The sequence below is a fragment of the Helicoverpa zea genome, chromosome 21 (assembly GCF_022581195.2).
Source record: "Helicoverpa zea isolate HzStark_Cry1AcR chromosome 21, ilHelZeax1.1, whole genome shotgun sequence".
Lineage (NCBI taxonomy): Eukaryota > Metazoa > Arthropoda > Insecta > Lepidoptera > Noctuidae > Helicoverpa > Helicoverpa zea.
The window spans coordinates 7,804,966-7,821,290 of NC_061472.1; the positions used below are offsets into that span (position 1 = coordinate 7,804,966).

General features: G+C 37.0%; 1 protein-coding gene across 1 annotated transcript; it reads left to right on the forward strand.

The window, feature by feature from the left end:
- The first annotated feature begins 9,263 nt into the window (after positions 1–9,263).
- LOC124640769 (apyrase-like) lies at positions 9,264–16,204 on the forward strand. Its single transcript, XM_047178692.1, has 11 exons — positions 9,264–9,434; positions 11,694–11,916; positions 12,357–12,554; positions 12,728–12,858; positions 13,444–13,591; positions 13,787–13,913; positions 14,049–14,203; positions 14,469–14,559; positions 14,807–14,953; positions 15,127–15,293; positions 15,909–16,204. Exons 1-11 carry the CDS (start codon positions 9,331–9,333, stop codon positions 16,044–16,046), a joined length of 1,629 nt encoding a protein of 542 aa, XP_047034648.1. The 5' UTR covers positions 9,264–9,330; the 3' UTR covers positions 16,047–16,204.
- Positions 16,205–16,325: the final 121 nt, after the last annotated feature.

The window sequence follows — 16,325 nt, forward strand, 5'->3', positions numbered from 1 at the left end:
CGGCCGGGATGAGAGGTGCGGACTCTCTGGCGTTCCGCCTCCTCCTTCTCGAGCATGACCGCTTCGCAGAAGGAGGCGACGGCATCCCATTCCCTCTCGCCCCGGACCATGGCCTGAACCAGGGCCGGACGCGAGAGGTCGCCGCCGCCCAAAGCCTCGACGAGGACCCGGCGGTGCCCCTCCCATGCGGGGCACACCTGGACTGTGTGGTCCACCGTGTCCTCGGGGCTGTCCGCACAATGGTGACACCCGGGCGCCTCCTCACGACCGATGCGGTGCAGGTACCTCCCGAAACAACCGTGTCCGGTGAGGACCTGCGTCATGCGGTACGTGAGGGCGCCGTGACTCCTCCCGAGCCACTCCTCAAAGAGGGGACTTACCGCCACGATGGTGGCGTGCCCTATGTGATAATCACCTTAATCGTTATTTCGAAACAAGAATTATTTTCGCATAATAGAACAAATAAATTCAACTATTACAAATTATGTTCTACAACAAAAACTTTCACAAATAAAACACTCATTATAAGTTTTCACATTTTCATTTTCACTCATTGCGTTAACGAAATAAAGAGCGAAACTTTAAGAGCAACTTATTTTGTTAATTGTATCAGTTATCAAAAGTTTTGTATGAACAATCAAATAATCGTAACATGATGCAATCTTCTATCATTTTTGTAGAATAAACAAAAGAAATATAAGTAACTGGTAACCAAATTCCATTTTCAAAATCCATCAATCGGATTTCGAACACAGATATAATTTATACTAGAACCGAGATTTACACTTACCCGACCAGAATAATTGGAAGTCGGAATAATTCGATAATAGAAGCGGTAACTGTTCGGAGCCAGGTTCCGTGGACCAATTAACAGTGTCTATTCCAGCCGGACGTAGGTACGTGGTCGCTCAAACCTCCTTTGAATGGCTGCGGTTGATTAGTTGCGGGGTCAGGTACACTGAGCAAACATTTAGACTAGGCTCTAAAGGAGTAAGGCTAAAGGAGTTTTTTAAGCTTTGTAAGAATCTGTTGGAAGTAGGGGGCATAATTGGAAAAAAGTAATGGTCATACTTATTTATATTAAGTACCACTATCTATTTGTTTACACTTAAACATTTATCTATTGGTGACCTTTAAAACTCAGTGTGGTTGGAGGAGTTTAAAAGGGTTTCCTATTTTTTTTCTGATTAACTGTCGAAGCCTTTAAATACTAAAATGGGTGAGGAAAACCAGTTATTTCCTGTGAATACAAAAACCAAAAAAAGTCATTTTCTGAACTCACATTCGTAAACCAATAGTAACCACCACATAGTATGAAAGGCAGAAAATGCTCTCTGCTCTCAGGTACTCGACTAGCTATCTAATGAGCTTAACTTCACACGATCTGGACCTTGTTCCTATACAGTATTAACACCTGATAGCTTTGTGACCATCGCTGAAAGATCTCGGTTTGTAGATGTGAAGGTTTTTTGTTACTAAGAGAAGACTGGAAGTGAATTCACAGCCTCATCATTCGTTTTGGTATGATTGTACAGCGTTTTTTAATTTAACACAAAGTAAAAAGTTCCCGGCTGTCTGAGGTTAAAAAGTCAAATGTTCCTGTCAAGGCACCAATCATGTGTTTCCTCATGACTGTTCTGAGTATAATATTTATTTTTAATGGATCAACTTCTTGTTACGAACAGGTAATGCCTTTGGGCAGCGCAAGTAGTAGCTGAGGTAAGACATATGTTTACCCACCCGTAACGTTTAACTGCGTGAATGCCGCTGATTATAAAACAATAGAAAATCAATTGTGTACCCTATATCAGAACTCCGGCATACAAAGGGTTAAACAACAGTCATTGACACCTTCAAACAAAAGATCCCTCAAACACGAACCAAAAAATTACGGACTATTTTCAAAAGCACGTCCGCTCGTCCGGTGAGGTTATGCGGTATCGCAACGGCATGCGCTCCGCACATCGGCCGTAACGACTGGACCGGCACGTGTGTATGTCGTACGTGAGCCGGACGGCATTATGCTTAAAAACTTTTTGTATTTTTACTCCTTTATTTCTGGTTGATGTTGTTCTGTTGTTTTTTTGACGGATTTTTTTTTTGGCTGGAAAATTTGAATGGTGGTCGGATTATGGTCACGGTTTTTGTATTTTTGGTAATTTTTAAGCTTTTGACGTCGGGTGCAAGAAGATTTTGAAATCGGTTTAAAATATTTCAATTAAGAATGTATGTGACAGTATACATGTGCCCCAGTTTTAGATGAATCAAATATTATTTTATACTCTTCGAATAAGTGCTATTTGAAGCTTAATTCTACAGAATAGATAACGCCAAAAATCCAATAAACATCTTAGCCCGCATCTACGGTTATCAGCCAACGTTCAATATTTCAGCGTTCACAATCTTTCCAATAATTTACCTTGAAAGAATTGCCTTAATCAAGCACTTCTTTGAATGCGCCTTTAATCTAAAACCACCATTTAAATTGCCGAGCGCACGTTAATTTGCTAACCTTTGACTAAAATGCGACACATGGTTAATCCGCTTCTGATTTTTATAATAGTTTCCTTAGTGAAGCTTTGCAAGCAAATAGTGGTTTTATTTAATTTAATTTGTGTATCTCATAGAATACTTAAATACCCAGAAGTCTCAGGAAATAAAACATGTAAATAAAATACACCCAACAATGATCCCTGTTAATATTATAAATGCGAAAGTAACTCTGTCTTTCTGTCTGTTACGCTTTCACGTTTAACCACTGAATTGGTATTAATAAAATTTGTTCAAGACATAGCGATATAACCGAACGAGACGCGGGCGGAAGCTGGCATGAAATAATACTTCTATACTCATATTATAAAGCTGAAGAGTTTGTTTGTTTGTTTGAACGCGCTAATCTCAGGAACTACTGGTCCGATTTGAAAATTTCTTTCAGTGTTATATAGCCCATTTATCGAGGAAGGCTATAGGCTACTTTTTATCCCGGTACGCGAAGTAGTTCCCACGGGATGCGGGTGAAACCGCTGGCAGAAGCTAGTCGAAGATATTTTTAGACTTGGTCAAATTACATAATGAACTAAGATGCATCAACTTTATCACCCCTTATCCCATTATTATGTCCTTATCCCAATTTCATTTGGGCTTGGCACAGAATGTTTTCCTTCTACTATTTGAGTATGCAAATATTGTTAAAAAAATCTTCGCTTAATAGTTAGTTAGTCTGTAAGTAAACATCCGAGAAGTCCGTATATCACGCTACAAACGAGCTAGATACGGCGTAAGCTTAGCGCATCGATTTGCCGCTCGATTGAACCTAGTTTCAGCACTGAAATAACTATTTTCAGGCACGACAGCAAACATCTCGGAATAAACTTCTGTGTAAAACTTACTCGATGTTGAAGTGTTAACAACTCGATTTGAAGGAGTTCATTAATATAGGAATGATACTAAAGCTGTAAGGCTAAAGCCGTATTAGCCAAATTTTGTCAATAATACATAGTTTTTGGATCGTCGGATTCTAAAAAAAGTTCTTCGTTGTTCGTCTTTTGGTCAGTTCGCTGTCAAAACTATTTTTCTCGGGAACGAGTGCAGGTATAAACTTGAAATTAATACGAACTGAAATTGAAGTCTGCGGAACCTAGGACCAGCAAAATAAATTATTAAGTACGTATGTCTAGTTGTATTGTTGAATATCTAAGCCATGTTACTGTCGAGGCTCATCAAAATCTATTGAGTATTTTTTTTTGAGTCACTATATGTAGGTATTCAAAGATATTGCTGAGTTGTGGAAGTCAGATAGGCAGTCGCTCCATCCTCCGCAATCATCTGCAGGCTACACTGGAAGCTGACTCCGACATAAATCGTTGGCGAAAAGCTAACAAGATGATACGTAGATTCGTTTGTATTTTCTACAGCTGGTCAGTTTACATAATAAAATTGATACATAAAATACAAAAGTTAAACGAAAATATCTTGGAAGTCGGTGGCGCTAGGACAACTAAAACATTCGATTGGAAAAGTTGCTGCCACCGATTCGAACTATCCTTTTATTTGGAAACAGCCTTGCAAGACCGTCTGACTTGGAAACTAGGCTAGAGTTACACTTTGTTTATTCTTAAAATAAATTCTCATAAAACAACATCGTTACTTCATATACCTATAAAAATATACTTATGTCAATTAACTTACTGCGGAATTTATGACGTATCGATCCTTTTTTTTTGCAATGAGAGATTGAAAGAATAATAATAATCTATATGAAACTAAGGTCAAAAGTCATCTCTAACTAGCAAATAAATGGATGTAAATCCAATAAATATATGGCACAGAAATCTACCGATAGATGATAACTTATAAAAACCAGATTAATAAATATACCTAGACGGTTCTTGTCATTTAAATCTTACCCACCTCCATAGGTTAGGAACATGAATTATTGCCCAGCCCCTTTCAATTCCATCCCTTACCCGATTCATTCTGTACGGGATTAAGTTAGTTACCTGTCGAATGGGACCGTAAACGTGTTAGTTTTAAACCTTAATTGGTTCCCACTAACACCGAGCTTAGGATTACGCTGATATTAATGCGGTAGGAAATTATTTTGGAGGTTCATGAAACACATAGATTCGTGTCACCATACCTAGCGGGTAGTCCGAAGCTGGACATTACATCACTTTCACACGTCATTTTAAGAACGCCGGGGTTGGCATTCCCTAACTGACTGATCCCTGAGAAGAAACGCCGAAACAAACTCAAGAGTCTCTTTTAAATGAACGTAACGAAGGTACGATAGATAAACTCTTTTTCGTATGACTTCAGAATACATATGTAGGTATCGCGTGAATAAGCTATGATTGAGTTCATTATAAGGTATTGTATTTAAAAGTTCGGTGTTCACAATATATTTTTGACCTTGGTAGACCTTTTCATTTTAAAATGCAAGGGGCATAAAATTAAGTTGCAAGCCAATCGTGCTTATAATTAAGTTTCGGCGGCGGCATTCGTGACGAGAAAAATGATAAGTAACTAGAATTTTTTTTACAAGTTTTCAAAAGCTCATTTAAAGTATTTATGGAATAAATTGAGTTGGATTATTTGTAAGAATAATTAATTTTCGAAAAATGCATTTTTAATAGATGCCAGAAAATCTTAGAACATGTCCTATCAAGGGGTATCATCCGATAAGACTAGAAGCCAACACTAACTTAGTTGAGAAAAAGCTAGGAAAATGATGATTGATGCATGATGAAACAGATTAAACAGAGAGAAATAGTTCATTTTAGACTTCGTTTTCGAGCACAGGCACGCAATTAAACACACTTTCTTTCTTTCAAGTTGATTTTTTGCGATTAATTTATGAAGCAATGATAATTTATACAGTTACCACAAAAATATTTCATCACATATTTTCATCCGCGTTATATTTCATAAGGACTACACTAAACCGCGACCTTTTGCTTAAAGTACTATACAAATATTGCTTTTGAGAGAGTACTGTGTGATATTAAATCTGTCTGGGCTGTAGTCCACCTACGCTAGTAGTTAAGCTTTGTGTTTGCATTTGCTGTTGGGTATATAAGGCCTGTTTTATACAGAAAACGAAAAGCTAGGCAGGTTATGAAAAATAAATATGACTGTAACATAAGGATGGTCTTAAACCTTTAAAATCAGATGGTTTGTCTATGTCTAAGTTGGAAAAAAGATTAGTACCTATTAGATTTACCTACTTGTCTGCGTCAGGACCGCCGTCACAACTCATCGATCCTCTTGAAATACATATAGAGAGTTGCTACCTAATTGCTACCAGCTACCATTAGTTGCTACCAATTGCTACCCTCGTGGTTTTGAACATATTCAGCATCCAAAGGTGACAGCCATTCTGATATCACTATGGCTGTCACTTTTCCCAGTGTGTAAAGTATCGTGTTTTTTTTTCACCCAGAGTTGCTACCTAATTGCTACCCTGCAGAATTAAATTTTGGACCACATCGATTAAGTGGATAAAAAGATATTAAAAAAATGAGTTTTTGCGCCTACTTTCAGATAATTTGTTTTTAATTAAACGGGTAAAATTACTTTCAATTAATTGTTAATGTAAACAAACGCCCAGTATTCTCTCTTCTTTCTATAAAATAATTTTACATACTTACGTATTTACGTATAGGAGAGCCATAATTATTTGTTTGTTACACCTCAATACAGTGCACGACTGTTTACATAAATATTTCATTCGCCCCTCTTTCTGTACGTTTCAAAATATAAAAGCAAAAGGCTTATTTCAGAAATAGTTCGAGTAGCGTGGGTCGGTAAGCTGCCAGGAATAAGCTGTAGCCGTATAAATAAAATAGGCATGAATAGGTGTTTGTTATTTACAATATTGTCTGAGAGATTGCTTACTCTCTTTAAAGACTAGATGTGTCGAAAGTATCATTTTTTACAGTTTCATTCTATAAGAAGAACGCCAGATTTTAGTGTAAATAATGAATATTAGAGTAGGTACTTACTTAGAATATGTTGAATATGTTGAGAGATCGCGTTATTAGTTAATTAAAAATGTAGAATTTGAACCATAGGCACTTAAATCAACGTTTTAGGTAGGTTTTGTTTGGTATGATGAATAGCTATTTATCATCTGACACTTCAGAAAAAAAAAACTTTAAGAGGCGTTTAAAGCTTAATTTAATTGTCAATTAAAATCTTAATGTTAGTATTAAACCATCAAATTAGGGTTCAGTTAATGAAAATGAAGAAAATTACGCAATATTACTTGATGCCCCCCATAATCCGAGGGTTCCGTACAAACATTTAAATTTTAATCATGTGTGTTTAGGCTGTCGTTTCTTATTCAGTAGAAAATATACCAGACTTTGTTTGCTGTAATAATAACAATCTGTTAATTAATTGAACGATAAGCTTTATTAAATATGCTTCAGTTTTATGATGCTTAACCTTATTTTGGTGTTTTTAAACCAGCTGATTCATATAAGTGCCATGTTGCAAACGTCGATTGATAGGCTATAATATTTGATTGGGTTCATAAATGAAATTGAGATAAATAGCTGAACCCACATTACAATAATCAGATATCCGGCCGTAATAAGTGATTTGATGCATGATAACTTAAAATTAACAGTCAACTAATCATCGGGCCAACTATCATCCGATAGTTTAGTCAGTTCGTTTTTCCGTCAATTCAGGGGTCACGCAGATTTACAAAGCCATATCTAAAGAGAATAACTTAAAGCCCATTTAAATAACAATGTTTATGCCGGGTGGGAGCGAATCGGCGATAAATGTGCAATTTGACATTAGTCTAGTTTTTACTAATTCAAGTAGGTGTGTATGAGGATACATAATACCTATATTTACGTTCCTTCGTATCAGTTTTTTCAGATCATGAAATACGGAGCAAGGCCTATTGCAATAAACCAAGCACATTTTCCGATGCGGACAGTCGCAATAAAAACGGGACCTAAGATCCGCACATAGTGATCACATACGTTCTGAGCCATAAAAGTACGGATATCCAATAATCCCAAACAGCATTTTTTGCAAACACACCCTATTATATTAAATTATATTCATACATGGTTAAGAATTCTACATATATTAGTTTCATTATCGTTGGATCAGCATCGACTGAACTCATTTCCTTATATGATGTGAAATGGAATTTCTAAGTCTGCTGCCACGCAAAAAATTGTGAACCTATTCGGATGAACCATGGCATGGAGTTAGGTATCACTCTGAAGACAGAGATGAGCTGGTTTTTATCTGGATGCACAAAGTTAGTTTCCTTAGGCCTCGCATAAAACTACGAGGAACAGCTGGTTCGTTACACAAACGATGCAACAAAACTGAATTCCTCCCACATCTTGCAAAACAGCAAAACTTCAAAAAAGCAAAACTCAGCAAAGGAAACATTTAGAACCGCACTCCGTAATTAGCTGGCGGTTTTATCCTAAAATAACGCATGACTTGGTCTATATCAGCAATAAGCCGGGATTAGCCACTCGAACTAGTTCGTATCTTAACGCGAACCACTTGGCTGGCAGCCAGGTTCCGACTTTTGAGGCTCTGCATCGAAAGATATGAAGCTTGCACTGGAAGGTCAATTTTGTTAAATTAATGGACCGCTAGATGCGAGGTTTTAGGTTCTGTTTTCTTTGTAATCTGGAGTTTTTGTAACTGTACATGGATTATATTTGGGTCATTCATTGAAAAACTACTCGTTGTTGGTATTATATTTTTTTTCTAGGTAAAGATTTGTAACAATAATTTTTAATTCAACAACAACTCTGTTTGTTTACTAAATAGTTTGACAAGTACCTAGAATCCGAATGAACAACAGAAACAAATAAACTATTTTCACCTGTACAGGCACAAACAACAGGAATTACTGCTCCATTTTGTAAGAGGATTGATGACTGAGCTACAAACACGAGGATCCATAAGCTTTATGCTGGACAATGACGTTATCACACTAAACAAGCTCAAAGCACGAGCTCATTCAAACTACTTACTTCAATGCACCCTCAGTCACAAAGCAAATAAGGTTGAAAATCGCTTGCGCAGCGCACTCACCGTCAAACATTTTGGCTCGCTCGTTAAACCACGTGAATAGCTAGTACGTGTCAATAGTAGTACATTGCAAACGCCGGCTTTTCGGTCACAAAATTTGCGGTTAAACAGAGCCTTAATTAAAGCCGCATAGCACTATATTTACGTACTTGGAAGCTAGGAAATGAATTAAGGTGTGAGTTGAATACTTACTTTATGAGCTTCGTTACGAAAAATATGAGGCCATGGGACGCTTGCTGATGTGAGCACACACACATGGAAGCTGCTAATAGCACATGCATGCACTACTAACACAGCGATAGTATGAATGCGTCTGGCCGTGTACTGTCACGGCTTTAAACTGAATTTATTTTTAGTTGACACAATAGACGTTCTCGATTTAATGGTTTTTTTTTTTAGTTTTGGGTGTAGAGTTTTGGACTTGAGCATACTGGTACACAAAGGGCTCAAAAAGGAACATGGTGGTAGAAAGCCCGTTTATAGAGAAATGCAAATATCCGGATGCACAGATTAGTTCCAAGTCAAATCGCTGACGGAAGCTACGTAATTACATTTATTTGCATGACCATCGTCACGTTAGATTACAATTTTTTATCTAAGATAATAATTATCGCATCTCAATGCAAATCATTTCCTAAAATAATACCTATCGTTTTTATCTGATCAAGTCTGTTGATTAAACGCAAATGACTTTTTGAACATTTCAAATGTGTGTTGAAAGTGTGTCAGACCTATGTCCTGTTAGTCAAAATGTTTAGATTATTAGTTTTATCATTTTCCTTAATAGTGTTCAGTGCTAAGACTTCGTTTGGATATGATCTGAATATTCTGCATTATAATGATTTTCATGCGAGGTATGTATTTCTATTTTGTGTTACTAACTGTTATTCGCATTTCCACTCGCGTCTGAGGAATCTACCTATACCGCACCGGGATTTAAAGTAGATGTCTCTTCTCGGATTCTACACGGTAGTAGTTCAGGCGTGAAAAACTTTTTTACAAAAAAATTAAACCGACTTCCCAAAACACTAAAAAGCAAAAAAAAAACTATTTTTAGGTGCATCGGCCTAGAAGTCGGTGTCTAATGGATGTTACTAAGTTAATTTTGCCACCGACTTCTAGGTCGATGCACCTAAAAATAGTTTTTTTTTTTGCTTTTTAGTGTTTTGGGAAGTCGGTTTAATTTTTTTGTAAAAAAGTTTTTTATTTAAAGCTTTTCAGTGATACGAATAGTTGTCACTATCCATACAAGTGAGAAGTTCTCATCAATACAAAGAATATAAGTCCAAATACGAGGTATTTTACATATTCAGTTGTCGAGTTCCCTCGACTTACTTTCTCTGGTCTCCATCATCAGGTCAGCTCCAAACCTTCACTGTTGCAAAGGTCTTGTCAATACAAATAATTTAAGCCCAAACACGAGGTAGTTTACATATTCAGTTGTCGAGTTCCCTCGACCCTCTCTGGTTTCCATCATCAGATCAGCTCCAAATCTTCACAGTTGAATAGTGCTTTTAGGCGTACACCTGAGTGTCAAGTTTTTACCCTATGTATGCCTACAACTTTCGAAGGTTGCCCTCGATTTCTCAGGGTTTCCATCATCAGATCCTGACCTGATGACTATGGGACCAACTGGCAGCTATTCCGAGTCGAACAAAAAAAGAATCACGTAAATTGGTCTATAAACCTCGGAGTAATCGATGTACATACATAGAAAAAAAAAAAAAAAAAAACATACCGGCCGAATTGATAACCTCCTCCTTTTTGGGAAGTCGGTTAAAAACCAGAAAGTCATAGTTACCTTCATATCTATAACATTATTACCTAAATACTATGTAATAGTGCAGTGTCTAGAACGAAACATATAGACGCTAAAATTAATCGAAAAGACTAATGACGTACTTAATTACGATAAAGAAAATATTTCTTACACTCATTCCAAGGATTTCTTGTACAATGCTATGTAAAATGTAAACTAATGTAAAATGCTTATACACAAAAGTGATTATACTTCATTTTATACTAATGATGTTTAATCATCAAGAAGACGACAATTTTTTTGTATTCAATACATTCGAAGCTTTTCAGGACTAAATTGGTAAATAAGAGTTTTCGTGTTATTAATAACTGAAGGGTTTTCAGTACTCCAACGACAAACGTTTGAACCAAAGATTTGACAGCAGAATTCGACAAATCCGACGGTGCGTTCGACAGCTGAGTAGTTAGGAACTTGGATTAATTGCGAATTTCCAACTTTGAATACGACTTCGATTCTTTGACAAGTCACATCCGTAGTGACAGTTTCTTGAATGGTTATAGTGGTGACGGAAATTAATGCCCATTTTCACCAAGAAATACCTAAATTAAGGGATCCCCTAAGAGCATTTACGGAACACTTAATAAGAATTTCGTTTTCACCAAAGTTTAGGTATCCCTTATCCATAGTTATTTATGTCAAAATTGGGAGAGCCCTTATTCTAAGTGGCACTTAGATAAAGAGATTGTTGGTGAAAATGGGCATCAGTGTTTAAGTAATCAATGTTGTGGAACAAACATTTAAATATTTTAAATAGAAACATAGTAACATCTTGGCTTAAACGATTAACGGAATAAATCATTAAGCAATAGAAAATGTATTATTAAATTGTCTGGCATTGATTGTTTGTCACTACGGAATGTGTGACGAACACTAGACGGATGTAGAAGTAAGTACAAACAAAGGAAAGTGATATGGGTTGGGGATTTTTAAAGGAACATATAAGAAAAATAATCAGCATTACGGCCTGATCATGATGGAGGTATCGTTAAGAAAAACACATACAGACTCACTTAGAAAAACAATATAACATAACAACAGTTAAATCCTATTTATACACCATTCACAATCTTGTGTCGACTTCCAAAACACTTAGGGTCAATTCCCACTGAAAGAGCAGCGGCCGGCAGCGGCCGGCAGCGGCCGTAATTGCAAGGGATTGAGCGCGAGCGCGGCGGGCCGCGCGGCGCCGCACCGCGCCGCGCTCTTACATTTTCCGTGCTCTTACGGCCGCTGCCGGCCGCTGCTCTTTCAGTGGGAATTGACCCTTATTGATGCTATTTACGATGTTTTCCAGATTCGTCGAGACCAGTCCATCAGGAACTACCTGCAATCCTGCAAACAATCCATGTATCGGTGGCTTCGCTCGTCTCGCGACGATGGTTCGCGAGCGTTTGAGAGAAGAACCTGATTCCCTGCTCCTCAACGCCGGTGACAGCTTCCAAGGAACCATTTGGTACAATATTTTTCGATGGGAAGTCACCAAAGACTTTATGAATATGCTGCCACATGATGCTCACGTAAGTACAAAATAATTGGTTTCATGTTTTTAACTACCAAATAGCTGAGACTGCATTTAGTGGAGTCGGTTAAAAAGACAGTTATTTAGGTTGCACATTACCACATTGCAGTAGAGTGTAGATTACTAGACAATTCCAATTACACTAAATATGCTTGTGTCAAATTATGTGGGAATCAAATTCACAACCTATTGATTGCCAAGCCGACACCTTAGTAATCAGTTTGCTTTGATTATGGTCTTATCTCTTGCAAGTGTTAGGACCATAATATAGTCTAGGATGATAAGATTATTAAAATGTGTCCGTGACCACCAGTGAATATCGGTGTATCGGTCAATGTGGATAAGTGGAAAAAGCCTCGGTTATGTAAAGTTTATCCAATTATCCGTTAAAAATCAAAGTTACTTCGTTCATTATTCAGTTCATGTTTATCATTACAGGTACTTGGGAACCATGAATTTGATAATGGAATTGAAGGAGTGGTGCCATACTTGCAAAAATTAGAATCACCAGTAGTTACTGCAAATATTGTTGATGATGATGAACCTACCATACAAGGTTTATATGAAAAGAGCATCGTTGTAGAAAGGAAAGGCAGGAAAATTGGAATAATTGGTGTACTTATTGCTACAACTAACGTAAGTAACAAATAGATATCATTAAATCCAAAGAACGAAATTGACGACAACTTACATATACTTAATACATGTCGGACTTGGGAACTAGCATTTGAAAACACATTAATGGAAAGACTAGAGACCAAATTATAGCCATTGAATTTTATAATCTCGACATTATTTGAAATTTTCAGATCTTAGCCTCAACGGGTAATCTGAGATTTACAGATGAAATAGAAGCTGTAAGACAAGAAGCTGAAAAACTGAATGAACAAGGCGTCGATATCATAGTAGTGTTGTCACATTGCGGTGTGGACGTAGATAAGTAAATACTTTTTAAAATATTTATAGCTTATTTATCATTCGCATTTATACAAGCTGTTGATTTGCATCTGTGCCATATTCAAGGAGGTAATTATGCTAATGATTCTCGACCCAAATCAATAAAAAAATTGGTACGTAATTTTTTTTCTTTAATTTTTTTCGGAATTCCCTCAATGTCATCTAGCCTTATTTAAACTTGGCGCGTATGTTACGGGCGTTAAAACCGTGCTGCACCCTCACACAAACGCAAACACAAAACATACGCAACGATCACTCATAAACATTCATAAAATTGGATTACTTCGGAAATACCACAACATTACAATGACAAAAAAAGCAGTGCATATTAGTTATTTCCCATCTACTGTAATTCCAATCGATTATTTACGTACTGTATGTCCTCCTCCTGAACTATGGCACAAATGCAAATCAACACCTTGTACATGTGTTGATTATTATTAAAACCTAACTCTTAGGTAGAAGTTTTACTCCAACTTATTTTGAGATAAACTTTGCTCTGTAAATTTTTCTTCACCCTTTTTTTCCCTCATTAGCCCTTTTTGTTGTACCACATATATGTTTTTAGAGAAATTGCGCGCCATGCTGGACCTCATGTCGACATCATCGTTGGTGGACACAGTCATACATTGTTGTATAATGGGGATGCTCCTGAGGCCAGTGGCTTTACCCCGTTGGGACCTTACCCAGTGGTAGTAGAACAAGAAACCAGAAAGGTAAGCTAGAGCTATTAACAATAGAACTTCAAACTTTACCTAAATAAGCACCTGTCCAATATTTTGCGAACCTCGTAAGAACTCATTCGAATTTATTATCATCATCATCATTTTCCTGTAGATAATCCAATATTATTTAGATTTGCTTTTATGTTTTTTGAATGTATAAAAAATAAACAAAGATATTTTTTTAAGGTTCTAATAGTGCAAGCAGCAGCCCATACACAGTATTTGGGTGAGATCAAGCTCACGTTTGATGACGACGGCCATCTTGTCAGTTGGGCTGGTAACCCTCACTACATTGGAAATGATATTGTACAAGGTAAGAGCAATGAGGTACAAAATAATGAAAATTATATAGCTGAGAGTTTATCGTTTGTCAGAAAGCGACATTGCCGAAGCAGCAATGTCGCTTTCCAGTCTTTGACATCAATCTAATGATTATTTTTATTTTCAGCGCCTGATGTTTTGGAAAAGATAAACTACTATTTACCACTGATCGAAGAGAGGGAGTCTGAAGAAATTGGAACATCAATGGTGGATCTGTCAGCAGATTGCTCGTGCTCCGAATGTAACCTTGGCAATTTTATATGTGATGCTTTTATGCACGCTGTGAGTAATTATTTTTAGTGTTTTTTGAGGTTATTTTTAATTAAATAGAGCACAGCTATGCAATTATAGGAAGTCATTTGGGCAAGGTGATTAACCTTTAGCAAAAAAAGCTCAATTCCTAACAGTAGGTACAGAGGGGTGAGTGAGTAGATGATTAGTGATGCCTTATCAGCTGTAAAAGATTTGATCCAACTATTAGGCTTTATACATAATTATGTATATCATGGATGGTACTGACTTAACTATTGCTTCTATTTTGTTTCAGGCTTTATCAAGAGCTCAAGGGAACAACTGGAACTACGCGCATTTTTGCTTTAACAACCGAGGTGTTATCAGAGCACCTATTGACAAAGGAGGTAAGAGGGAAGATCAGAACCATTCGATAGACCTCTTAGCATCTGTATATCTGTGTTAGTTTGAGTAGATGTGAATTTCTTAGATAATGATTTACGAACTACAATGACATCCAAATAAATATGGAGCTTATTGGCTGTAAACAGAGGTTGAGTGATATAAAGATGAAGCAAAAGACCTTGAAGGAGAAGTACATAATCTACGTCTAAAAGTAATTGGAGGAATTAATAAGAAACCTTTTTTTTTCAGTAATTACGTTTGGATCAGTGATATTGTCTACACCTTTTGAAAACAACGTTGAAGTTTTTGACCTAAAAGGAGAACATATTATGGAAATGTTGGAGTATTCTGTAAATGGCCAACCTACTCCTGGCAGACATATGTTACAAGTAGCAGGTAATATTAAAAATATTCTTAAGTTTACTATTAATTAGCACGAGAATCCCAAAATTAATATTTTTTTCGAAAAACCTGTGATTTTATTTGAACTTATTTGCCTATTCCAACGAGTATTTTTACATTATTATGCTTAGATTCATAAAATAATTGCATACGTCGATCATTCGCAGGCTTGCGTGCAGTATTTGACGGCTCTCAACCAGTAAACTCAAGGGTACTGAACGTGACAGTCAGATGTATCGAATGTGACGTGCCTAGGTACGAACCTCTGGAGCTTGACAAATACTACAAGGTCGTCTCCCAGAACTTCCTCGGAGAAGGCGGTGATGGATTCACTGTAAGTGACATGTTTTGCCCTTTATATTTTCACCTCTCAGAATCAGCATCTGAATAGCTTCACTGATTTGGATCCAGTAATCTAACATCCAAATGTTATTTATCTTTAACGATTATTAAATATCAACTAAAAATCTGAAATGTGGTCCAAATTTTTGCGTGCTCGAAAATTAATGAGGTTGAAATATCATTATTAGCATACATCATTTTGATTTCTCTCAAGTAGGTATTATCATGTTGCTCGGTTCATTTCATTATCAGGCTGCATCATATTGGCTTCCCTCAAGTAATATCTTGCAGCTAGGTTCTTTTCACATGTAAAGCTAAAATCACGTACGTAACGTTAAACTGTAGGTCCCGGCTGTCATTGAACATCCTTGGCAGTCGTTACGGGTAGTCAGAAGCCAGTAAGTCTGACACCAGTCTAACCAAGGGGAATCGGGTTGCCCGAGTAACTGGGTTGAGGAGGTCAGATAGGCAGTCGCTTCTTGTAAAGCACTGGTACTCAGCTGAATCCGGTTAGACTGGAAGCCGACCCCAACATGATTGGGAAAAGGCTCGGAGGATGAGGATGAGGATGAAAGCTAAAATCAAAAAATATTTTTAAACGTTTCAGATGATCGCTGAAAACCGAAAGAACATAGAAGTACTCGGAATCGATTATGACATTCTACTGGACTACATACGTCTGCACTCCCCGGTGTTTGCTGAAAACGATGGGCGTATGACGGTGCATAATCCTTGCTTGCCATGAGCCGAAGAAGACCAGGAAATCTTCAAACGTCAGTCAAGAATCTTTAACTTCATGCTATCACTGCCAAAACATAGAACATTATGCATTTTTTAAGTATTGCGCTGCTGAAAAATACCATGAATTATTAATACCTGCAACATTAAATTATTATCTTGTAATTACTATATTTTTATTTTTATTTCCTCAACTCGATTTTGACATTCATAATTATCTTGCTCGAATAATTTCTTAGCGATGACTAACCTTAGTTCGACCAATTTCGATTCTAACGTAGATAAG

What these genes read in the sequence shown, in the direction of transcription:
- LOC124640769 (XM_047178692.1), top strand. Translation starts at nt 9,331, where the DNA reads ATGTTTAGATTATTAGTTTTATCATTTTCCTTAATAGTGTTCAGTGCT. An exon ending in TAGAACAAGAAACCAGAAAG is followed by an intron (nt 13,592 to 13,786) that starts GTAAGCTAGAGC and finishes TATTTTTTTAAG; the next exon opens with GTTCTAATAGTGCAAGCAGC. An exon ending in ACATATGTTACAAGTAGCAG is followed by an intron (nt 14,954 to 15,126) that starts GTAATATTAAAA and finishes GATCATTCGCAG; the next exon opens with GCTTGCGTGCAGTATTTGAC.